The following is a 27,053-nucleotide window of genomic DNA, read 5'->3' on the forward strand; positions in this document are numbered from 1 at the left end:
ACATGATGCAGTTTTTTCCAAGGCCAGAATAAAAGATCTGGAAACCAAGGTGTGGCTGTGGGAACAGTTAGTTCCTCTCGCTGTTGTATCTAAACACAAAAGTTTTGCATCCCGCCCCCCGTACCCCCATACCGAGCTCTACAGTGTGAAGGTCTTATTTACGAAGGAGGCATGCCTCCACCTGGGAACACAACACTGTCTCCTCTGAATCAGAAGAACATCACCTAACCATTGTTTTGGACTTCATATGCCACTGAACAAAGGCAAGAGGAGGTTACTAAATTGGCTAGTGTGATTAATTCTGGTAAGCAAGCGAAATTGGGTTGCTGCTTGATAATGGGTTCTAGACTATGTTTGGAATCCAGAAAGTTCTTTGAGATGCCTCTTAGGTCTTCCATGTCCAACAGTAAAATTAATAGAAAAATACACTTCAGCTTGTAGTCACGATGGAGCCAGAATTACCCTCCTGCGATAAATAACCAGAAAACTGGAAAGATAGGAGGCAACAATTTTTGGACAGTGGACACTATGTAGGGTAGGACAGTAATCCCTGAAAGATGGGAAACACATGAGGTGAGCCCTGTCATCGCCTGGCTTTCTGCCCAGACCACTATCTGGACTGGAACACAGAAGTACAAGTCCCAAGCAGAGCACTGTGCTCTCGTTAGTTGAAAAGACAAAAGTCAGGAAGGCAGAAGCAGCTAGAAAGACTGCTAGAATTTATAGGGCTGAGTTCCAAAAAGGAGGGAGCTACACAGAGAAAAAGCTCCAGAAAGCTGTAGGGGTCTCCTTGAACCCTCTGCTGAACGCTAATCCCAGTGTCTATGAAATAAAGCTCCAAAGGCCAGGCAAAGAACATGCAGGGAGCTGTAAGCGGAGGCTTCCCGCAGATCCCCCACGACTGGGAGACATCCAGGGTCCTACCAGCAAGTGTGGTGCGCTCATTAAATACCCAGGACCTTCGGCAGAGAACCCGAGGGGACACGCATGTTGACAATGGGGCTACAACAACCCTACGATAAGATAAAGGCTGCCCCGGGGGGCCCGGGTGGCTCAGTTGGAGCGTCCGGCTTTGGCTCAGGTCGTGATCTCACAGCTCGTGAGCCCCGCGTCGGGCTCTTTGCTGACGGCTCGGAGCCTGGAGCCTGCTTTGTACTCTGTGCCTCCCTCTCTCTCTGCTCCAACCCACTCGCATTCTCTCTCTCAAAAATAAATACACATTAAAAAATAAACATTAAAAATAAAGGCTGCCTCAGACCTACCCTAACGATGTGTAAAGTCAAGCCCCTGAATGACCAAGCTGATGCACATGTAACGAACTTAACCGCTTGCCAGAATAAGTGCCGACACTCTTTTTAGAAGTACAACGTGATTCAGCACCTGAAAACGTAAATTTCACAATATTCGGTTCTGATTTTAAAAAAACGGGTGGCATGTGAACAAGGAGGAAAATGTAACCCATGATTAGGGGAAAGGGCAGTTAACAGAAACTCAGAAATAAAAAATCATAAAATTAGCACACTGGGATTTTAAAATAGCTACTATGATTACGTTCAGTACACTCAAGGACTCAAAACCAGCTGGACCATCTAGAGAAGAAAAATACAGTATGTGAAATGAAAAATTCACTACATGGAAAAGGTTAGTAGAAATCTCCAGCAACAAAATAAAACAAAAGAGAAAGCAAGATGCTTAAGAATCCCAGGGATTCAGGGCACTTGGGTGGCTCAGTTGGTTGAGCATCTGACTCTTGGTTTTGGCTCAGGTCATGATCTCACAGTTCGTGGGATCAAGTCCAGTGTCCAGTCTGTGCTGACAGCACGGACCCTGCTTGGGATTCTCGCTCTCCCTCTCTCTCTCTCTCTTTTCCCCTCCACTGCTTGCACTCTCCCAAAATAAACATTAAAAAAAAAAAAAAAAAAAAGGAACCCCAGAGAATCAGACACTTCAAAAATGGTTTAGGTCACCCCAGTAGGTATTAAGAAAAGACCAGCTCAAGGGCAGAGGGGGTAAAGAATGTGTAGCAGTCAAAGGGAGTCATAACACCAACTACAGCATCATGATCAGTCACCAAGAGAATCACAGTAGCCATGACTACCTTCTGTGATTGTACCTGTACACCTTCTGTAAATACAGCAATTGATCTTTTTGTTTCCCCCTACTTCCTTTACCCAAAATACCTGAATTTTTTATAGCAGTGAACTCGATACCTTTTCTTTAGGTTACAAATATTCAGCTGGGAACATGAGTAGTAAGGAGTAAGTGATATTGCACAGTAACTGGTACCACAGGCCGCTGCCCAGACATGGCTATGGTAACTGGCATTGTCCCATTCTGGGGAAAGGGTAAGAGAAACGTCGTTCCGTCAGTGGTAACTGACTTGGTTTATACACCCTTGGATTAAGAATGACTTTTCTGTTTCTAAAGGTTGTAAGCAAACAAAGAAAACCGCAAGAATAGGCGACAGGAACCCTATGTGCCTAGCAAAGCCTAAAACGCTTACCATGAGGGCTTCCCTTAACAGAAAATGGACTGAACCTCAGTTTTACCAAGAATTACATCTTTTAAAAGGCACCTGTGAAGTAACTGCTGTCCTAGGAAATGACAATCCTTGGAGAAATGTGTGCATATACTGAGTAGTCAAAGGAGGAGGCAGTGCCAGCTCTTAAGCCACCCTTCTAGACTCTATCTGGCGACACTGGGGCTCACGCGTGCAGATTACGTGCGTATTCCTGGGTCAGGGGCTTCTCGTCAGCATCCACCACAGGAGGCGGGAAGGCTAGAGGAGGACAAGTGCCTTGTTCCCTCCTCTTTGTTTCCTGTTCCTGTAAGCACGGCCTGGGCCTCACCCTTCATCTTGGTGGCGGGAGTGGATTCCGTTCTCCAGCTTTTACTGCCACTCCCAGAACCGGCCTCGCCACACCCTCCCCGAGGTCCCAGGGCTAACAGCAGTGTCCTCTCCCGCAAGGTCTGAGGCCCAGCTCCAAGGGGCCCTTCCCCCCAAGCTTGCGGGCTCTGCAAACTCCGAACCCTTCCCTGTGCCACCCCAGTGCCGGGAGCAGCAGCTACTTCCTGCAATTACATCTCCGTTCCACGTCCGCGTTTTCAAGTCTTCAACTTTCCTAATTTCTTCTGCTGTCTACCAAATGGACTCTGACTGATCCGAGCAAGTTTTCAATAAATATTTGGTAAACAGATAAATGCCAGGTACCGTATTAAGTACTGGAATTATGGCAACAAGACAGACACGGACCCTGTCTTTGTGGTTTAATTATAATAAGTGCTATAAAGGGCTATGGCCTCACAGCAAGAACCTTAATAAGAGGCTGTGAGATGCATCAGATTTAAGCCTTAGAATCTGGGGTCTTATTACAGGGAGCTTTAGACTTGGGAGTGCTAGAAGATTGTGACCAAAGACATATGACAGACCTGTACTTCAGAAAGATGAATCCAGCAGCAGCTTAGTACTGTTTGATATAAGAAGTCACTCGAGGAAATTGAAGAGGTTAGAAGTAGCCTGAGTAGGGTTATAGCAGCCCTGGAATGACTAAAGGGAATACAAAAATCACAGTGAAGACAAAATCACCAGGTCTTCGTAACTGACTAAATGCAGAAGACTAAGGAGAACGGACTAGTCAGCAGCGTCTGAATCTCTCACTCTTAAGAAACTAGAAAAGTGGTAAAAGGATGAAAGTAGATCATTTACGAAGTGAGATCCAGGAGGCAATCTAAAATTAGAGAAGTTATAAATCTGTGAAGTTATAAATCTGTTGGCCATAAGAGTTGGCCATAAGACATTTTATCTATGTCTAAAATATGATTTTATACAATTCAAAATTAATTACACTATACGTACCCCCTGAACTGATGCTCCAGGGACCAAGGCCATATTTGCACGGACTTCTTCTTCATTTAAACTCAGCCCCATGTACTGAGAGAGCTCCGGATACAGTTTAGGATAGAGATCTAACATAAATGAATGCATAAAGAAAACAGAGGAATGTTTAAAATGAAAACTGTTATTATGGGCTTCTAGTTGTGTTTAAAAACTACATTTAATTTAGAAAATCTAGAATGAATTTAAATTAGCAATTTGGAAAATCGTCTCCTTGTCTCTGTAATGACAATTAGAAATGGGAAAGACAGAAAAAGTTTAAGGTGGAAGTCATAAAGTATAAAGACATTTGAACTGAAATAACCTCAGATTTCTAAATAGTGAAGAGTACAAATAAATTTTTCCAAATAAATTATCTTGCCTTTTTTTCTTAACATAAACCTATTTCTCAATTTCGTAAGCATAGCACTGATCTCCACCTCAGAACTGACTAAAATGTTTATTGTCAAGCCAGCTACTTTACAACTCATTTAATAAACACAGCTTTGAAATGATTCTTCTGAACTAAAATAAAAAAAATAAATCAAAGCTTAAAAACGTATTTAGTGTCAGAGCATTTAAAAAACATTAACCACATTCCAACGAAATCTTAGAAACAATATATTTAAGTATCAGCAGTATTTAACTTAGTAGCAAAGTTAGGTGCTATTTGCTTAAGTTCCTTTTTACATGACTTGTGACTTAAAATGAATTTTCTAGAAGAAACAATGTTATAAGTAGTTATAAGATGACTGGCTACAAAAATCTATTGAATACTCCTTTTTTATTTTAAGTCATACTAATTAGGAGCTCTGGTCTAAACCTCTCTAAACAAAGAAGGAAAAGGAATCAAAGAGACGTATATACGGAGACCTAGTAGAGGTTCCAGAATTTGGGACGCTCCCCCAAACGGAGGTGGTTGGAAATTTCAAACCCCACCCTCACCTCACAAAGGTGGAGGACAGTTCACAAAGTTCAAGAGCAGTAGCATGGGACACACAGTGCACATATACTGTTTTTTCATAATGAAGCAGTCATAAATTAGGGGTTTATGGGGCTGAGATTTCACTTAATCCACTTAAGTTTGATTAAACTATAAGACCTATCTTCATAGTCATAGTTCATTCTTTTGATTAAAGGATTCTATTTTGAAGTAAACATTTTTTTCCTACTATTACTGGAACTTGAACCACATATTATGCTACAGGTTAAAAAAATTTTTTTGGATTCCCTATTTCAGTAAAAGAAAGCTTAAACATATTTCTGTTCACGAACAATGAACCCAAAATATAAACCTACTTCCATCTTGAGAAATGGGAGCTGAGGCCTCAGACAAAATTGCTGGGTTGGCAGGGTTGGCAGAAAAGGCAGTTTGAGCCTGAAAAAGAAAAGAAGATTCTTACAATGCTACGTATACACTTACTTAAAATTCTTCCATAATTTATAAGTTAAATTTAGTACTTCCAAAAAAACTAAAACATTTAAGTCTTATTCAATAAAGTTTAATTTCAAATCCTTCAGCAACATATTTTTCAAAGAAAATCTGCAAATCTAAAATACACTTCATATTCTGAATATTTTAACATTTACCATATACCATATGTGGGGCTCGAACGCTCAAGCCATGAGATTATAACTTGAGCTGAAGCTGGACGCTTAACCCAGGTACCCCTAAACTGCATTATTTAATCCACGTATTTATTTAATACACGTATTTCCAATTTAATCCACATATTTATTTAATCCAGCCAAAAAGAATGAAATCTTGCCATTTCCAACAATGTGGATGGAACCAGAGTTAAAGCGTATTATGCTAAGCGAAATTAGAGAAAGACAAATATGACTTCACTCATACTTGGAATTTAGGATACAAAACAGATGAACATGAGGGAAGGGAAGCAAAAATAATATAAAAACAGGGAGGGTGACAAAATATAAGAGACTCTTAAAATACAGAGAACAAACAAGGTTGCTGGGAGGGGTTGTGGGTGGGGGGATGGGCTAAATGAGCAAGGGGCATCGAGGAGGGCACTTGTTGGGATGAGCCCTGGGTGTTATACGTAGAGACGAATCACTGGATTGTGCTTCTGAAATCACCGTTGCACTATATGTTAACTAACTTGGATGTATGTTAAAATAAATACGTGAATTAAAAAAAAAGAGAGGTGGGCCATACAACTTTACAATATTGTCTCTAAATGATACACGGTGATTTCAGAAAGTCAGATCCGTATCAGAAAAAGGATTTCATCTTGGAATACTTAATGTGACATGCGCTGTGAGGCAGCCTGAGAGGAGTTCCTGGCGTATTTCGGTAAGAGTAGCATGTTGACAAATACATGCACTGTGAAATGACTTTGACAAATTTGTTTAAAAGTTATACGTTATTTTAATCGTTATTCTTTTATACCCATGATAAAGTATGCACTTTGCTTACTCCGTAATAATTTTGTATTTAGTACAGTGTATCCCTCTGCTTACAGCTGATAAAATGAAGATGATTTCAGTGGGATATGCTAAAACGGCAAAATATTAGCAACTTAAAAGTATTTACATTTTTAGGTGTTTTTCTGATATGTGACTTTTTATATGAATCTGGTTGAGCTTTTTTTCTTCTACAAGTATTTGTAGAGTAGTGAGTAAAAGAGTAATGAAAAGTGTAAATGTCTGTGCTGACAGCTCAGAGCCTGGAGCCTGCTTCCGATTCTGTGTCTCGCTCTCTCTGTTCCTCTCCCGCTCATGCTCTCTAAAATAAACGTTAAGGGGCGCCTGGGTGGCTTGGTCGGTTAAGCGTCTGACTTCGGCTCAGGTCACGATCTCACGGTCCGTGGGTTCGAGCCCCGCGTCGGGCTCTGTGCTGACCGCTCAGAGCCTGGAGCCTGTTTCAGATTCTGTGTCTCCCTCTCTCTCTGCCCCTCCCCTGTTCATGCTCTGTCTCTCTGTCTCAAAAATAAATAAACGTTAAAAAAATTTTAAAAAAATAACTTATAAAATAAACGTTAAAAAAATAATGAAGTGTTATACCTATTCCTGAAATTAGTGCCAAGAGTAGTCCCAAAGAGGCTTGGAGTGATGGAAGCTTAATTTAAATAAGCACAGCCTATAAAAGCATTGGAGGGTACTTCATTCATTTGGGTTGTAAATATTTTGATATGCTTGTTATTGCATACTTTAGTATTGATTGTTTTACAATTTGTCACATTCTAAACTGAAATAAAATGCAATGAAAATCTCTATAATTTTATATAATAGTCCACAAACTCAGTGTATGTTGAATTTTCAAAGTTCTTTCAGCAGCTATCAGCTAAAATGAGCTAGGAGCCAGTGGATTACTTCTTGGATAACCTCTAAGGAAAAAAAAAATACTGTTCGGCACTCGAAGGAAATGAACTATCAAGCCATGAAAAGGCATAGAGGAAACTTAAATGCATACTACTAAGTGAAAGAAACCAACCTGAAAAGTCTGAAAACAGTATGATTTCAACTATATGACATTTTGGAGAAGGCAAACTATGGAGGCAGTAAACAGATCAGCAGCTGCCAGGGTAAGTGGGGAGGAAGAGAGGAATAGGTAAGAATTTTTAGGGCCATATTTTGCAATACAGAATTCTGTATAACACTAGATTCTGTACAATACCATGGTGGCTATGTCATTACACATTTGTCAAAACAACACCAAGTACGTAACACCAAGAGTGAACCCTAATGTAAACAAACTATGGACTTTGAGTGGTAATGTGTCCGTGTACGCTAATCACTTAACAACAAACATACCAATCAAATGAGGATACTGATAGTGGGGGAGGATGTGCTCTATGTATGTGTTGAAGGGAGGGGTGGTTAATTACAGGTTAACCCTCTATAACTTTCCATTCTATTTTGCTGTGAACCTAAAACTGTTCTAAAAATAGAACGTAATAATTAAAAAAAAAATTAATGTTTATTTATTTTTGAAGGAGAGAGAGAGAGACAGAGCATGCATGGGGGAAGGGCAGAGAGAGAGAGGGAGACACAGAATCTGAAGCTGGCTCCGGGCTCTTGAGCTGTCAGCACAGAGCCTGACATGGGGCTTGAACTCACTAGCCAGGAGATCATGACCTGATCCCAAAGTCAGACACATAACTGACCGAGCCACCCAGGCACCCCTATTTTTAAAAAATTATTCTTTCTCATGATCTCATGAGCCTGTTTCAGGCTCCGTGCTGAGTGTGGAGCTTGCCTGGGATCCTCTCTCCCTCTCTCTGCCCCTCCCCGACTCTCAAACTTTTAAAAATTGTTTGTTTTTTTTTTTAATTTTTTTTTTTTTAACGTTTATTTTTGAGACAGAGAGAGACAGAGCATGAACGGGGGAGGGGCAGAGAGAGAGGGAGACACAGAATCTGAAACAGGCTCCAGGCTCTGAGCGGTCAGCACAGAGCTCGACACAGGGCTCGAACTCACGGACCGCGAGATTGTGACCTGAGCTGAAGTCGGACGCTTAACCGACTGAGCCACCCAGGCGGCCCTAAAAATTTTTTTTTTGATGTTTAAAAAATTGTTCCTTTTTACGTTGGGTATATTTTTCTGTTCTTGTACTCATTGCTTCTGTTCTTATCCAAGAAATACTGAAGTGAGACTATATAAAGAAAGCTCTCTGCTAATAGGTACATATTTAATTATCATATAATCTGTAGTAAAGATAAAACACAAGAAAGAAGGTACATCAAGGGCTTAAAGACTATACACCATTAAAATGTAGCAAACTATTTCACACTTACTGGAAATCTCAAATTACTAAAAAAAAAAAAAAAAAAAAAAAAGGAATGGGATCCCCAAGGAGTCCCTTCCAGGGCATGCATGTGGAGACACTCGTGTCAACCTCATAATGGATAGAGATTCAGGGATTATATGATGCTAAGAGCAACAGCCTAATGGCTTTTGTAAAAACAGTTTACACAATATGAACTGCCAGTTCGCTGCTGCAGTTTAGCTTTGCCGTGGTGTACAAGGTCAGAAGATTAGAAAATAAACGCTGCTTCTGCAGGGGCATCTCAAGCACAAAAATAAACCTATCTCTATCTTAGAAAATGAAACAAGAAAGACCAGCCCAGGACTACAGTGACTAAGGCAGGACTATTTTTAAATACAGAAAGAATAAAAAGCCAAGTTTCCCCCTCCTTAACTCATGGTTGTATTTCTAAGCAGCTAGCTTCCTGCTCAGAACATTAAAAGGTCTTCTGATGGAAATACCCATATAATTTGCTTCTCCTTAAAGAGGTCAGTGTGATGTGTTCGTAGCCCTCTTTATTTTCCAATCAAACATTTATAAATATCAACTTTCCTTTTTGTTTTTCAAAAATCAAAAACTTCTGTTCAAAGGCAACTCTGGTTAGAGTTCAATTCTATAAAAACTAACAGAAAACGACGAAAACAGATTAGTCATTCCTTCAGATCCATCTGCAAATCCTTATTGATGTCTTATTAATGGCTTGTTATTCGTGAAGGCTAAATATTTCAGACACAAGCTTTTTAAAAACAACGTATGCTTGTTCAGATGAATTTTGCAGAAATAAAACTATATAAGAAAAATGCTGACAAAATACTGAAGAAAGGATAGAGCATTACATGACTGAACAAACCTCTTAAAATTGAAGCATCAAAGCCTTTAGCAGCTGAACAGATTTCAGACACTTTTACTAACTGTATTTTAATATCTTCAGTGGATTTATAATGGAAAATAAATACTCATTATGTCCACCCATATTTACCCAATCATTGCTATAAGCAGCCATACAACTGCTACTGTTACTGCTGGGGGTTTTTCATCCTAGAAAGGCCAACATTTTGCCCAAAAAAACTTATATACTTGAGGTTGCTTAAGACTTCTTGCAGGCTTAGAATAAGCTTTTTAATTTTTTTTAACGTTGATTTATTTTTGAGAGAGAGACAGAGCATGAGCAGGGGAGGGGCAGAGAGAGAGAGAGAGAGAGAGAGAGAAAGGGAGACACAGAATCCAAAGCAGGCTCCAGGCTCTGAGCTGAGAGCACACAGCCCAATGTGGGGCTTGAACTCACGAACTGCGAGATCACAACCTGAGGAAGTCGGACACTCAATGGACTGAGACCCAGGTGCCCCTATAATAAACTTTTTATGTCTGTTAAATAATTACTAAGAAGTAAATCTTACTTGGAGTAAACAAGGATCTTCAGGATAAGAAGCTTTGAAGTAATTAACAACTCAGAAAGAATCTCATCACATTTATCATTTTAAAAAGGTTTTAGGACTAATGAAGGAAATCACAGAGTTTCATTTACCTTATCAAATTCAAAGAATAAACAAGAGCTAAAAAAAAAAATGAGCTTATTTATAAGATCAAGTGTAATGTAAACTGGAAAAAAAGATAGGTTCATTAAATACTACAAATTATCCCAGTTAAAAAGAATAAAAACTCACAAAAACAGCAAGAATTGACCCCTATTTCCAACTTTCTTAAGCAGAAGACTCAGTCTTCATTCAAAAACTAAATTTTCTTTTAAGTTTATTTATGTATCTAGAGAGAGAGAGGAAGAGCATACACAGGGAGGGGGAAAAAGAGAGAGAGGGAGAGAAAATCCCAAGCAGGCTCTGCACTGTCAGCCCGGAGGAGGGCTGGACCTCATGTCCAGAGACCACATGTCCATGTGAGATCATGACCTGAGCCAAAATCCAGAGCTGGATGCTTGCTTAACTGACTGGGCCACCCAGGTGCCTGCCCCAGAAGCATCTGTCTTCAAAACTAATACTCACATGAAGTACTACAAAAAACGTTTGACTTAATGAAATACATTTAGAGGACAAACACGTGAAATGTCTGCCACTTATACCTAAAAGGAAACAAAACCCTTCACTTTCATTGTGCTTTTACGCTACTTCTAAAAGCATTCACCATTTCTGTAATTTTTAACTTCGAAGAAAAGGCAAAGACTCACTTTAAAAATCAGTCATACCTGAAGATCCAAGAGAACAATGTACTAATTTTAAACAAAACTATGAACCGCCTAAGGAGTTGAAGTGTATTTTACCAACTTAAATATATAGTATTTAAATTCTGGTCTTAAAATCAACCTATCTTTAAAGAGCTTTAAGTCCAGTTTTAAAGAAATAATACCCCATGCCCATTAATTCACAGTGAAATGAAAAAGAATTGGTAGCTTTTCTGTAACTTTTTAGTCTGCAATTAATAAACTGAAAAAAGTAGAACTGTAAAAATGAATGCACCTGCTATTTAAGTTTCTTCCTTCACTTCACCTATAACTAGAACATTATGACATTACATATATATTTTCTGAAGTACACAAACAACTTAAACATACCTGAATAACTTTGTCTACCTTCAGGTCTTCAAGAGATGGGTACAGAGACATTTTTGCAGGATTTTTCTAAAGAAAAAACAAAAATAAATTTCTGTAATTCAAATGTCATTGAAATTTAAATACTATGCATAGCCAGCAACATATAAACCAGCAATACATGTGAACATGTGTAAATTTTTAACACAGTAAGAAACATCTGAACTGTAAGACACATGGGAAAATAGGAACATCTAGCCTACACTAAAAACTGATTACTGGTTAGCAAACTATTTCTCCCTCCCTTACTACTACTACCAAACTGTATCCACTGCAGATTTTAAATTTCCCTTCAAGGAAAAGTCCACTTCAAAAGTTTAGAAAATCAAAGAGTACAGTTATGTGACTTACCTAGTGTGCACATGCACTTGGCAGATGTGCAATGATCATATCCTAACAAAACCCTAAAAGAGTTCCTACGCAGTATCTATAGAATCTCTATCACTAGGAAAAACACACACACACACACACACACACACACACACACACACACGTAGTTAGAAGAAACAATAGACAGCAATTATTAACAACAGTTTTATCTTCAGGACACACGAATGATGCAGATATTAAGGGACTAAGGAATAAGAGAAATTTTTACGTTAAAAAAAATTTTTTTAATGTTTATTTATTTGCAAGACAGAACATGACCAGGGGAGGGTCAGAGAGAGAGGGAGACACAGAATCCGAAGCAGGCTCCAGGCTCTGAGCTGTCAGCACAGAGCCCGATACGGGGCTCGAATTCATGAATCATGAGATCATGACCTGAGCTTAACTCGGATGCTTAACCGACTGAGCCACTGAGGAGCCCAAAGAAATTTTTACATTTTAGACATTTCTATACTGTTCAATGTTTTTTTAGTGACCATGAGTTGTTTTTTCTAGTAATTTAAAACAAAGTTCTTTAGAAGTATTACAAGGATATGTACTTTAAAATTTTGTTTGGCTATTTTGAAATAAATATGTGGTACCTTCTTTAAAGCCAACCAAACAGAACATATCCCAAACTGGCATAGGGTAGGTATGACAGAGATTCGGGAACTAGCTATCAATTTATTACCTACCTCCCCTCTCCAAATCCAGGCATTCCTCTAGGCTCTGCGATATGGAGATGGGCCCTTGAACACTGCTCTGTGACCAGCAGCACAGGTTAAGCTCCCTCAGTGCAGGGAGCTGGAGATACGCTGGAGGAGAGAGGGTTTTCGCCTCCAGGGTCCAGGACACCGCTCTGGCCAGGCCCTCGCGGTACCTGCTTCTCCAGCACCTTGCTCCCGCCAGGGAGCGGCTTCTTTAGCGCCCGAGGCCCACAGTGCGCAGAAGCGCCTCGGACCCCGGCGCCGCGCCGAGCAGCTTCCCGCTTGCTGCCACCCGCGAGGCACCTCCCCGTGAGCAGCTCTCCCTGACACCGCCTCGTGTGCAGCAAGTCCCCAGAGACGGCACCATCCTGGCCTCCACCAGCACCCCGGAGGGAGAACGGCCAGTAGGGTTGCTTCTGAGACGCCAACTTCACCCTCCACCGAGCAAGGCCCGCACTCCCCGAGGCCCGGGTCTCAGACGCAGGAAGAGGGCAGCCTCTGGGGGCGCTCCAGCTCAGCCCCGGGGGTAGTAGGTACTTACTAAATCTGCTCTTCCTGTATTCATTAAAGTTGTCTTTACTTTTGGCCAGCCAATTCCTGTCCCTTAAATCATGTTATAGTTAATAATTCCGTGCATTCAACTTTCACCGTTTAAATTGCTGTATCGCTTCCATTTCTTGACTGGATGCCGGACCACCGTACTTTTTAAAAAATTTATATCCTCCACATACCATAAAATTCACTTTTAAAAGATGCAGTTCTACAGTCTTAACATGTCTACAGTTGTGCAACCATCCCTACCATCTAATATTAGAGTATTTCCAGCACCTCAAAAACAAATGACACGCCTATCTATTCTCCCCTCCCTCCAGCTCTAGACAACTAAGAATCTACTTTTTGCTTCTTGATTTGCCTATTCTGGATATTTAATTTAGAATCACAAAACATGCTGACTCTCGTGTTTCTTTCTTTTGCACTTAGTATCATGCTTTCCGAGTTCCTCCACGCTGTAGCTTGGACCAACACTTCACTCCTTTTTATGGCTACATAATATTCCACTGCAGAGACACTGCATCTGGGGTATCCATTCATCACTCGATGACATTTTGGGTTTTTACACTTTTTGACTATTGCAAATAATGCCGCTAATGATGCTAATGAACATTCACATCCAGATTTTTGTGTAAACATGTATAATTCTCTTGTCACACAGGGAAGAGTAGAACTGCTGAGTCACGTGGTCACTTGATGTTTTTAACTTTTTGAGGAACTGTCGAACTGGTTTCCAAAGTGACTGCATCATCATACTCTGGCTTTTCAGATTGCATACATCTTTTGCTTTTTACCCAAGTGCATCACTCGACATTGCCACCAGTAGCAAATAACAGAGGGTCCCAATTTCTCCGTATCTTCGCCAATACTTACTATTGTCTTTTTGACTACAGACACCCTAGCATACATGAAGCTGCACCCACTGCAGTTCTGACTTGTGTTTCCCTATGACTAACGATGTTCCGCATCTTTTCATTTGGTTATTGGCCATTTGTATATCTTAGGGAAAATGCCAATTCAAATCCTTTGACTACTTTATTACTTTCTTTCCTCTCTCTCTCTTTTTTTTTTTTTTTTTTTTTTTTTGGCCTAATTCTCCTGGGATAGGGCCTCCAACAAAATGCCAAATAAAAATGGCCTGATAGTTTTTAAGGGGAAAATAGGGCTTAGGTTTATGAATAAAATACAAATTTATGTGAAAGCACAATTTTAAAAAATGACTTAATTCTATTAATCCAGGGGGCGGGGGGAATGGGAGTACCTTTTCTATGTCTCAAAAAATCATTTCTCTAACAGCTTCCCCCTTAAACACATTTTATTTACCTTTCCAACCATTTTATCAACCTCATAAAATCCTTTGAAATTCACTGGAACAAATGTTGACTTTTAATCTAGTGCTATTTCTATTTTTGGTTTCTACTTTTAGTTTTGCCACTGGCCACCCACAAGATCCCCTTTTCCTCATGAAAAATGAACTGGATGAGTGGTAAGTTTCAAAACTCAGTGAATTTTCTCAGAGATTTTCCTCATAGAAGCTTTCCCTCAAATAAATATTAACTGAAGTCGTCCAAACAACTCTAAGGCTGCTCATTCCCCAGAAGTGACTTCACACTCATACAAATACTCAAATTCAATCCCCGAAAAAATAAATGGCTTTTCAGACATTTTTTAAATATCAAATATCACCCCAACCTATGCTTTTTTAAACATTTAGTTTCAGGTTTGCTCTAAGTACGTTGACCTTAACTCTCACCACTCTTCTAAAATACAAAGGAATCCTTAATGATTTTCCTTCACAAACTATTGTTGTGGCCTCATTTCACATCATTTCCTTTAAGCGTTACAACATTCTAGCCACAAACTACTTGCTATTTCCCAGCTAGGTCTAGTGCTTCTGTGTCTCCATATCTTTGCAAAAGCTGCTTCCTCTTCCCAGAATGTCCTTCCAGGACTTCTCTATCAAAATCGCAGTCAAGAGCCACTTTTGTGAGGACACCACTGATGACCTCAGTCTGACACCGTTTCTCTCAAGTCACCAGCGTCATTCTGCCTTACGTTATACAGCTAGTTTACGTTTATCTCTGTTCTTGAGGTCAAGGCCTTTAATTTCTTATTTATCTAGCATGATGTCTTGTCCTAAACCAAGTCAAATGTTTATTACATTTTTACTGATGTTGTCAATAGCAGTAAGTATCTTTCGAACATTTATTGAAAAGTTCAATTTTCTTCACCTCCAAGTCTACATGTTTGAACACAACCCTGTTTAAAGCTCTTCCAGGATAATAATAAATTCTTGTATTATTTTTCCGAAAGGCTCTATCAACTTGTATGAGTTAATCTTTGGTCTAATCTTAAGTGTCAACAATAAGTAGTTCTTTCTGAAGAACTACAAAGCTATCTTTGAAAAATCCTTTCAAGTATGGCTGGAATTTCAGAATGACTAATGATGAGATTTAAGGGGATTGTGAAAATAATTCTATTACATCAGTATGTGAATTCTCATTTCACTTTCTCTTAAAACGCCCCTCACAGACTATCATCGGACTGACTATACAATTTTGTTTCCAGGCCTCCCCTACAGCTGAGAATCGACTGGTGTATATCCTACTCACCCTGAGATTAGTAGGCAAAACATCTTGCCATCCACTCTACTCCCCCAGTTCAGTACAACATTCCTGACTGTAACAGCTTTCTTTCACTGGTCTAATGCCCGGAAAGAACTGGTGTTCTCCATTTACCTCTACACCAGGTTTGGCCCACTCTATGCAACCTCATGGACTCTCAACTTTCTCCATGCATAATGAAAGGCCTCTGCATCCCAGGCCTTAGAAAATAACCCCCAAATTCGTTTCTACTAAGAGGTTTCTCAGAGCTTGAAATAGTGCCAGGGTTTCTTTAGAACACCTAAAAATAAAAATTACCCAACTACTCTGCCTCAGTATCCAGTTTCCCATTTGACTCTCCATTTCCTCAGGGCAGTGTCAGGGTAACTTCCTTGGAGTCTTTCTATCTGGGTGGACTAAAGGCCTCCATAACTCAAATGCCATATGTGATATTTCAGAACATCTAGAAAACCTCTAGGAAAAAAATATAGATGTTAAGCTCCTTGACATTCATCTTGATGATTTTTTGAATGTAACACCAAAAGCAAAGGCAACAACAGAAAACTAAGTAAGTGGGACTAAAACTAAAAACTTCTGCAGAGCAAAGGTAACAATCAACAATTGAAAAGGCAACCCACAAAATGGGAGAAAACACTTTCATGTCATATATTTGAAAAGGAGTTAATGTCCAAAATAAAGAATTCATACAACTTAAGCGTGCGAACGCGCACACACACACACACACACACACACACACAAATCTCATTTAAAAGAATGGGCAGAGGATCTGAACATTTTCCCAAAGATGACATACAAATGGCTAACAAGTATATGAAAAGGTGTTCAACATCATTAACCATCAGGGAACTGCAAATCGAAACTACAATGAGATATCACCTCTACCTGTCAGAACGACTGTAATCAAAATGACAAGAAATAAGTGTTGGTGAAGATCCGGAGAAGAAGGAACCCTTGTGCATCAATGGTGCAAACATAAACTGGTGCAACCACTGTGGGAAACAGCACGGAGGTTTCTCAAAAAATTAAAAACTGAATTACCAAGCAATTCCACCTTTGAGTATATATCTGAACACAAACACCAACGTAAAAAGATATCTGTACCTCCACGTTCAAAGCAACACTATTTAAAATAATCAAGACACAGAAGCTACATAAGAGTCCATCAATGGATGAATGGGTAAAGAAAATGTGGTATATATACACAATGGAATATTTTCAGCCATAACAAAGAAGGAAATCTTGTTATTCATGAATAAAGGAATGGACAAAGAAAATATAAGACACACAAACACACACAATGGAATATGTCGCAGCCATAAAAAAAATAGGATATCTTGCTATTTGCAACAACATGGACACACCTTACGGGCATTATGCTACGTGAAAAAAGTCAAAGACAATAACCATATGGTCTTTATTATATGTGGAATCTAAACAACAAAAACAAAAACAAACTTGTTGATACAGAGAACAGACTGGTAGTTGCCAGTGGTGGGGGAAGGTAAGGGATGAGCAAAGTGAATGAAGGGAGTCAAAAGGCACAAACTTTCACTTATAAAATAAATCCTGATGATATAACGTACAGGATGATGACTACAGTTAATAATGCTGTACTGTATATCTGGAAGTGCTAAGAGAATGAATCTTAAAAGTTCTCACCACAAGGGAAAAAAGCTATGTGTGGTGATGATGTTAACCAGACTTACTGTGATTTCACATTACACACAAATATAAAATCATTCTGTTGCACACCTGAAACTAACAATGATATAGGTCTCCTCTGAACTTTAATAACAGTTTTTAAAAATTAAAAAATATAGTGGGGGGCAGGGGAGCCAAGTCTTAGTCTCAGCTCTGCCACCAACTTAATTTGTTTTCCAGGGTCTCAATTTAACGTATGACATCAACAAAGTATCTTTCCTGTAAGGCAAAAATTTTTAGAACCCATTTGTTTTTTAAATATCTGCCACCACAAGCTATATTCCTGAACTCTTCAACAGCAAAGGGCTTGAATGTTCTAGTCCCACAAGTTATTTTCACAGGAAGTCAGCATATGAAACTATTCTCTTATTTAAACATAGAAGTAGCCTAATTAGCTTACAATTACTGTAAAATAAAATATGGTACAAAACATTTTTAATTAGCACAAGAAACAACAAATGCACATCAGTAAAGGAACCTAAAGTACACTCATAACCTCCTTATCTGCAAGGGACACATTCCAAGACCCCTACTGGATATATGGACTAGTTATAACACTGAACCTAAACACACTATGCTTTTTCCTACACATATGTATCTACGACAAAGTTTTAAGCATACTAAGAAATTAACAATAACAATAAAACAATTATAAAAACATACTGCAAAAGTTATATGAATGTGTTCTCGCTCTCTAAATATCCTTTTGTACTATAGTCACCCTTCTTATGATGTTAGGTGATAAAACGGATGAGGTGAGGTGAATGACATAGGCATTGTGACCTAACGTTAGGCTACTACTGACCTTCTGATAATACATCAGAGAAGAATCATCTGCTTCCAGACCACATCTGACCATGCAGATAAAGGGAGACTACTATAGTACCGTAATCTAGATTCCTAGCCCAGAAAATGAAACAGTCAAGTCTGGAGTCAGGTTCAGAAATCTGCCCTCAACACTGTGTACCCATCAGGGTCCAATGAGTTCCCTTTTTTTTTTTTTTTTTTTTTAGGAGTTCTGTTTAGCGACTTTTATTCTTTCGTACAGATCATCCAAAGAACAAAGAGGAAGAAAAATGTTTAAATGTAGTAAAATCACTCTATCTTATAAATTTAATAAGGGCTCAACTGGACTTTTTTTTTTTTTTTTATAAAACTAAGATCTATTATGAGATCTTAGTGAACTTATTTTCCCCTGTCTTTGAAACACCTATTTCATCAATCTAGGAATTACTTCATCAGAATTCATCAGTTATCCCCAACCATGCTAAAAAAACCAAATTAACAAAAAATAAGATCACCTAGAATGATGCAATAGTAAATTAATCACACTCTTTCATCCTTCAGTTTGTACTGGCCAGAGTATTGCATCCTCTTTCAAGAATATATATACTCTTTAGACACCACATTTGTAGCTTATTTTCTAAACAAGCATTTCTTGAACACTTGGAATTTTTCATTTTTCACCCATGATGGAAGAAAGAAGGAAACTGAAGGAGGAAGTTATTTATTAGACAAATCAGAAGATAATGCAAAGTGACAAGTAGCTGTACTCTAGGCTCTTATATAATGAGGAAATTGATTACATAAGCAAATCACAGACTGGGTTTTCAGATGACAATACCCTAACAGAAATTCTTCAAACTTAAGAATCAGTAGGTAAATACATATCTCTAATAAAGAAATACAACTTTTCACTCAGTTAGTTTTACTAAAATATTATCATCTTTTTACTCTTATTATCTGTGAATCAAAATTTACTTGATATGGCTTTTAAATGGCCAAATGAAGGCTGCTGTTTAAACAAAGATGATTGGAAGGAAACTAATGTAGAGAAATTTTTTAAAACTCAGCACATTAATTACCCTAATTGGATTTTATAATATAAAGTATAAGTCAAAATTCTCTGTAAATATAGAACAAAGATAGTGTTCCCCTCAAAAAGACATTAATATTTGCAGAAGTACTGCATTTTGACAATGCAAATACAAAAATTACCAGATGGTAAAGACAGAATCTATTAGAGATATATTTGAGATCTAGAATCAGTATTGTTTTGACAACAAATATCATGAAGTAATGACAAGCTAGAACATATTAGAGACATATTCAAATGGAAACAATATTTATAAGATAGACACACGCTAATTTCCTTTATTACAATTGATGAGCAATTAGTCGTACTCAAAAGGATGTTGCCCATTTCAGCCACATACGCTTTCAAATCCAGGAAATGTTACTTATTTCTTTTTTTTAATTTTTTTTTCCTGCTCTCTGTGTTATTTATTGTCTGCTACACATATTCTCAGGTTTGTTTGTTTTTTAATGTTTGTTTATTTTTGGGAGAGGGAGAGACAGTGTCAGTGGGGGAGGGGCAGAGAGAGAGGGAGACACACAATCCCAAGCAGGCTCCAGGCTCTGTGCTGTCTGCACAGAGCCTGACATGGGGCTTGAACTCATGAACCGCGAGATCATGACCTGAGTTGAAGTCGGACGCTTAACTGACTGAGCCACCCAGGCACCCCAAATCCAGGAAAATTTAGAATAAAATGTGGGTTTCTTGTGTCCAGTCATTATTAAAATTGTGTTTTCAGTAAAACTGTGCTTCACTGTCCCTTTACTTTTTACTTCTACAAGTTTTTCATAAGGTGAATTAAAGTATAAAAAATAAAAGAAGTGTCCATTGGGCTTACATGATAAATGGTGATAACCATTTATTACAGTACACTAAGGATTACTAAGCATTCTATATGGCTCATAAATGGCGTCAATGTGCTCACTTTGATAAAGTCCTAAACAGGTCTAGGGTGATGGTTCTCAAACTTGGTTAATCATCAGATCAGAATTACCTGGGCACTAGTTAAAAAGAGCTTCCCAGGCTGACACAGACCATGGAAGGACTTAGGAACTCTTTAATAATTATCCAAGGAGATTCTCATAAACCACTGTGAAACGTGGCCATATAAAGTCTACTGTTATGTAGGATACTGTCTTCTTACCCATAAGGTTACATTTCTGACTTGCTGGATTGGCAAAAATCCAAAGTTTGGCAACACTCTGATAGTAAGGTTGTGAGAAACACTCATACATTATTAGTGGAAGTGTAAACTAGTACAAGTTCCATACAGAAGTTTGCAGTATCTACCAGAATTATAAACATAGTGCAATGCCACTTTAGATCTTCAGCCTACAAAAATATTCACATGTAAAGAGTGACATATGTAAAAGCTTATTCATCGAAGCACCAACCGCAATAGCAAAAGACTTCAAAGGAGGAAGTTCTATATATACGAACATTGAAAGAGGTCTAAAATATCATTAACTGGGAAAACAAATTATGCTTTAGAGCACTGTGCAAAATATGCTAACATATGTGTTACAAGGAGAGGGAACTTAAAGAACTAAAAAAAGAAGTATAAACTAAACCCAAAACTAGCAAAAAGAAGGAAATCATAAAGATTAGAAATAAGTGAACCAGAGAATTGAAAATATGAGAAAAAAAAAAAAATCAATGAAACCAAAAGTTGGTTCTTTGAATAAAATCAACAAAACTGACAAACCTTTTGCTAGATGGACTAAAAAATAGAGAAAACTCAAAATACTAAAATCAGAAAATGGGAATATTAACAATTATTCTGCAGAAATAAATTATAAGAGAGTAGTCTGCATGACTGTACATCAAAGTATCAGATAACCTAAATAAAATGGACAAATTCCAAGAAACATAAAGCCTACCAAAATTACATCACAAATAAATTCAAAATTTGAATATACCCATACCAGGTGAGAAGACTAAATCAGTAATCTAAAATCTCCCAACAAATAAAAGCCCTAACCGTGAAACTTCATTGAATTCTGAACATTTAAAAAAGAATACCAGTCCTTCTCAAAATTGGTGAAAAAGCTGAAGAGAAGGTAATAACTTCCTAACTCATTCTCTGAGGACAGCATTAACCTGATACCAAAGCCAGACAGTCGCTCCAAAAAAGAAAATTACAGACCAACATCCTTTATGAACACTGATGCAAAAATCCTCAAAATACAAGCAAATGGAATTCAACAGAACATTAAAGGATTATACACCTTTTAACAATTGGGATTTATTCCTGGAATACAAGGATGGTTCAACATACAAAAACTAATCAACGTAATAGGTCACACCAATAAAATAAAGGAGACAAAAACCACATGATCATCTCAACTGATGCAGAAAAAACATTTGATAAAGTTCAGCATGCTTTCATGATAAAAACACTCACCAAATAGAAGAAAACTACATCCATTATTAAAAGCCATACATGAAAACCCCACACTAAACATCATACTCAGTGGTGAAAGACTAAATATTTTTCCTCTAAGATCAGCAACAAGGCAAGGAAACCCGCTTTTTCCATTTCTATTCAACATAGTACTGGAAGTTCTAGTGAGAGCAATTAGGCAAAAATAAGAAATAAAAGGCATCCAAATTGAAAAAGAAGTAAAATGATCTGTGCATATTATATGATGTATATGTTTAGGGTTTAAAAACTTCTAAAGACTCCACACAAAAAAAGCTGTTAGAACTAATAAATTCAGCAATGTAGCAAGATACAGTCAATGCACAAAAATTAGCTACATCTCTATACATGAAAAATGAACAATCTTAAAATTGCTACTGTCTTACAATAACATCAAGAAGAATAAAATACTTAGGTACCATATGTTCATGGATTGGTAGACTTAATATGGTTAAAATGTCAATATCATCCAAAGTGATCTCAAGATTCAATGCAATCCCTATCAAAATCACAATGAATATTTTTCAAGAATAGAAAAACTCATCCTAAAATTCATATGGAATTTCAAGGGACTCAAATATCCAAAACAATCCTGAAAAAGAACAAAAGTGGAAGACTCACACTTGCTGATTTCAAAACTTATTATAAGGCTACAGTAATCAAAACAGTAGGGTATCAGCATAATAGCACAGAGATCATTGGAAAAGAACAGAAAGCCTAGAAATAAACCTTCACACGTATATATGGTCAAATGATTTTTGACAAGAGTGCCAAGATCATTCAATGAATAAAAGTCTTTTCAACAAATGGTGCTCAGAAAATTAGGTACCCATGTGCTACAGCATAAATGTGAATCCTTACCTAACAACCCCATTTCAAAAATTAACAAAATGGATAAAGGATCTAAATTCAAGATCTACAACAACAGCAAAAAAAAAAACTCTTGGAAGAAAACACAGGACTAAAGATTCATGAATTTGGATTTGGCAGTGATTTTTTGGACATCATACCAAGGCACATCATACCAATGTGTATATTTACAAAAGAAAATATACACATTAGACTTCATTAACTTTTAAAATTTTGTACTTCAAAAGATGCCATCAACAGAGCAAAAAGGCAACACATAAAATGGGAGAAAATATTTGTAAATCATATGTCCAGTAAGGGATTAATACTGAGAATATTTAGAGAACTACTAAAACTCCACAAGAAAACAAAACCAACAAAACTGGTAAAGGACTTGAATAGACATTTCTCTAAATAAGATACAAGAATGGCCATAAACACATGAAAAGATGCTAAACATCATTAATCATTACGAAAATGCAAATCTAAACTATGAGATATCACCTCACACCCATTAGGATGGCTACTATAAAAACAAAAACAAAAAAAACAAAAAACAAGTATTGAAGAAAAACTGATCAGGCACCAAAGAATGAAACTGGATCATTTTCTTACACCATACTCACAAAAATAAATTCAAAATGGATTAAAGCCCTGAATGTGAGACCTGAAACCATAAAAATCCTAGAAGAGAGCCCAAGCAGCAATGGTTTCTCATGTGGGCTGTAGCAACATTTTTCTAGATATGTCTCCTGAGGCAAAGGAATTGAAAGCAAAAATTAACTATTGGGACGACATCAAAATAAAGAGTTGTTTGCAAAGCATAAGAAACAATCAACACAACTAAAAGGCAACCTACTGAATGAAAAAAGATATTTGCAAATGACCGATCTGATAAAAAACTGGTATCCAAAATACATAAAGAACTTATACAACTCAAAGCCCAAAGAATAATCAGATTTTTAAAAATGGACAGAAGACATGAACAGACATTTCTCCAACCAAGACTTCCAGATGGCCAACAGACACATGAAAAGATACTCAACATCACTCTCAAAGGGAAATGCAATCAAAAATACAATAAGATATCACCTAGCACCTACCAGAATGGCTATAATCAAAAACTCAAGAAAACGGGCACCTGCGTGGCTCAGCTGGTTAAGGTTCATGATTCTTGGTTTCAGCTCAGGTCATGCTTTTTTTTTTTTTTTTTTTTTTTTTTTAACGTTTATTTATTTTTGAGACAGAGAGAGACAGAGCATGAACAGGGGAGGGTCAGAGAGAGAGGGAGAGAGGGGGTCAGAATCCGAAACAGGCTCCAGGCTCCGAGCCATCAGCACAGAGTGCGATGCGGGGCTCGAACTCACGGACCGCGAGATCATGACCTGAGCCGAAGTCGGACGCTTAGCCCACTGAGCCACCCAGGCGTCCCAATGACTTCATGGCTTTGTGGTTCCAAGCCCCGAAGTGGGCTCTGCACTGGCAGTGTGGGGTCTGCGTGGGATTCTCCCCTGCCACTCGCCATGACTCTCTCTCAAAATAAGTAAACTTGAAAAATAAATAAATAAATAAAGTGGTTCAGGGGAATCTTTTTTTTTTTTTTTTTAAAGAAAATCTTGGTATTTACTGCCTAAAACAAGTATCTAAATCTGGCAAAAAGAGGGAAAAAAAACTTGTTGAGTCATGTTTAATTAAAGGAATGGCTTTATTAAAGAGTGCGTTCAACTGCCAACTATTCGTAAATTCATCCTCTTCTGGTCATGACTTTTATATCCTTTTAATGCTCAAATAAGTAAAAACTAATGCTGTCAAAGTTAAATTTGGATTTTAATGGACTATTTCCTGAACGTTTTAAAACACGTTCCACATCCTTAGTTTCATTCTGTGGCACAACCCACTTGATCCATAATATTTACACACCAATTAACGGACAAAAACGTATACAACTAAACTGGGACCAGAACACATGAAAAAAGAAATTTCTTTACCTTTTGCCCTCAATAGTAAAGCTAAAGACTGGAAAATCTGAATTTAAACGAATCCCTTACATACACTGGAGAGACAGCGAACAGCCTGCAGCTGTTTTCAATGTAATTTTCCTTTTTAGTCAATCGTTTTCTCTCTCAAACAAGTAGAGTTTTAAAACAGAAATTTTTTACGCTTAATTGATTTAGAAAGAGACACAAAGAGCAAGGAGTGCACAAGCGGGGGAGGGGCAGAGAGAGGGAGAGAAAGAATCCCAAGCAGGCTCCCCGCGGTCAGCACAGAGCCGGAGGAGGGGCTCGATCCCACCAACTAAGCTCAAGACCTGAGCGGAAATCAAGAGTCCCAGGATTAACCGATTAACCCACCCAGGTGCCCCGCAAACAAGTGGACGCTGAGACTTTGGTAAACCAACGTAGTGTACTTAAAGAAAAAAAAAAAAAATCACAGTAAATGCCTATGCAGATAGTACACACAGCCTAGATAACCTAGAAATTCCTTTCGAAAACTGGCACACCGGAAGACCCCACGATCAACTCCACTGCAGCGCAAAGGAAAACTTCCCACCTCCATACATGCCTTCACTTTCCCATTATTACAAGGAAATCCTGAAATGAAAACTGTGAGTCATTTACATCTCGGGGGGATATTTCCCTCTGAACACACCCTGCTGGAACGTTTCTCCCTTTCCTCCAACTTCTCCAGAAATCCGCGCGGCGAATAACCTCTCCCCACCCCCTTCCAGAAAGTCAAGGCTTGGCCCACCCAACAGACACCTCCTTCCTCCTTCTAAATCCAGGCCGTTCCGATGAAGCCACCCGGGAAGGTGGCTAAGTGCAGTCCAAGGAAAGCGGCGCACCGTGACGAGCGGCAGCCAGGCTCTTCCCACCCGGGTCCCGAGGGATCTCGGCCAAGACGAACAAAAACGATCGAGAGCGACCAGAACCAGGAGTCCGAGCTGAGGCGGCAGCTGACGGCGTCGCCGCGGGCCGGGCCTCGGGGCTTGTCCCTACGCCCGCCGCCGCCAGCCCCCCGCCGACCCCGATCCCCTCGCCCCGGTCCCGGGCGGGACCACGAAACCCACAGGGTCGCGGGCAGGCAGAGCGCGCCGCCCGCGCAAACTTTCGCCCCGGGCCCCGCGGGGCGGAAGGAGGGGCGCGGCGACCACTGAGGAGAGAGAGGGCGTCGCCGCCGACTCCCGAAAACCGCTGTGACCCAGACGCTCTCCGCTAGGTGACCCGGGGCCCCCTCGCCTCCGCCCGCAGTCTCCGCGCCCGGGACGCGGCTCGAGCTCCCCTCTCTCCCCACCGAGGCTGCTCACCTAGGCCACAAGGACTCGCTCGCCGCCGCCGCCGCCGCCGCCTCCGCCGCCGCCGCCTCGGTAACTGGCACCGACTTCCGAGACCCGAAGAGAGAAGAGCGGCGCGCGCCCGAGGACCGCCCGCGAGGCGCGTCACGGTGCCGCCCCCGCCTTCCGCCCGCGCAAGCGCGCGGCTCCGGGTCAGGTGATCCAGTCCCTATGGTAACGGGGCTGCGGCGGGGGCGGGGTGTCGGGGGCGCGACCGGGGCTGCTCCCGCTCCCGCTCCAGCCAGGGATGGGGCGCTCTTAGTGCCCACCCGCGGCCCCGGGTTACGCTTCCCACCTTCTCCACCCCCCACCCCCGACGGGTAGTGCGGCAGGGCCGGGTGCCACCTGCCCTCCGCCGCGTTCGTCCGTGCTTAGGGTCATTTGGTTCCCATTGCCTCCAATACAGAGGGAGTCCTGAAGAGCCCATCGTCTGGAGATTTCCTCGCCAGCCTTGGACTTCTACCGCCTTACTCCTACTAATCTCTTCCTTCTCGCTTTACCTCGCCACTCACAGGCTTAGAAACGTTGCTTCCATGAACCCTTCCCAGCGCCTGCCCTCTTTGGGACAGCTGCTTTCTTCGGCTGTAATAAACTCTTCGGCCATCCGAGCGAAAGTTCGTTGGCCGTTCAAGGTTGTGTGTGGTATTGCGTAAAAGTAATAACCAGTATCTGGATGCAAAAACTAAAACAACAACAACAACAACAACAACCGTATTTCTTGAGGGCTATGTTCCAGGCACTGTCCTAAGAACTTGATGTATATAGTCTTTGGTCCTTACATCAGTCTATAAGGTACAACATCCCTGTTAGCATACAAAGAAACTGAGGCACTAAATCACCTAAGTTTACCGTATTACCGTAGAGTAACACCGAGTAATTGGCCACATAGCATTAACTTAGAAGCATTTTATCTCTAGCTAAATTATTTAGTGCCACAATAATCTGTAGTAAAACTAATAAAAAATCTGAGCATAAAAGGGATGACGAGTAAATGGAATGAAACTTGCCCTCGGAGAGTTTATGGTCTAGTGAATGAAACAGACGTTTAAAAATAATGAGACAATAGATTGGTAAGGAAAAAAATATACCTCCTTTTTAATCATAAACGTGACATGATTATGTAGAAAATTTTTAAAAAATTAACCAAGAAAACCCCCTAAAATTTAAACAATTATAACAAAATTGCAGGATAAAAGGTTAATATATACAAAAGCCTATTGTTGTTATATTTTCCATCAAGGAACAACTGAAATTTGAAATTAGACACAGTATCACTTATATTAACACCAAAAAATGAAATACTTAGGTATAATCTAACATAATGTGTACAAAATCTATATGAGGAGAACTATGAAATTCTGATGAAAGAAATCAAAGAAGATCCAAATAGATGGAAAAATATTCC

At 39.4% G+C, this 27,053-nt stretch overlaps 1 protein-coding gene across 2 annotated transcripts in view; it reads right to left on the bottom strand.

Moving 5' to 3' along the window:
* Positions 1–25,745, bottom strand: part of SDCBP (syndecan binding protein) — a 34,247-nt gene extending 8,502 nt beyond the window's left edge. For both annotated transcript variants that reach the window (XM_049633385.1, XM_049633384.1), the window contains exons 1-4: positions 25,622–25,745; positions 11,206–11,271; positions 5,174–5,252; positions 3,857–3,966 (exon numbers count right to left, since the gene is read on the bottom strand). In XM_049633385.1, coding sequence (XP_049489342.1) covers positions 3,857–3,966; positions 5,174–5,252; positions 11,206–11,256 — 240 coding nt within the window. In that variant the 5' untranslated portion in view covers positions 11,257–11,271; positions 25,622–25,745. The remainder of the gene's footprint in view (positions 1–3,856; positions 3,967–5,173; positions 5,253–11,205; positions 11,272–25,621) is intronic.
* Positions 25,746–27,053: the final 1,308 nt, after the last annotated feature.

This window comes from Panthera uncia, chromosome F2 (genome assembly GCF_023721935.1).
Source record: "Panthera uncia isolate 11264 chromosome F2, Puncia_PCG_1.0, whole genome shotgun sequence".
Taxonomy (NCBI): Eukaryota; Metazoa; Chordata; class Mammalia; order Carnivora; family Felidae; genus Panthera; species Panthera uncia.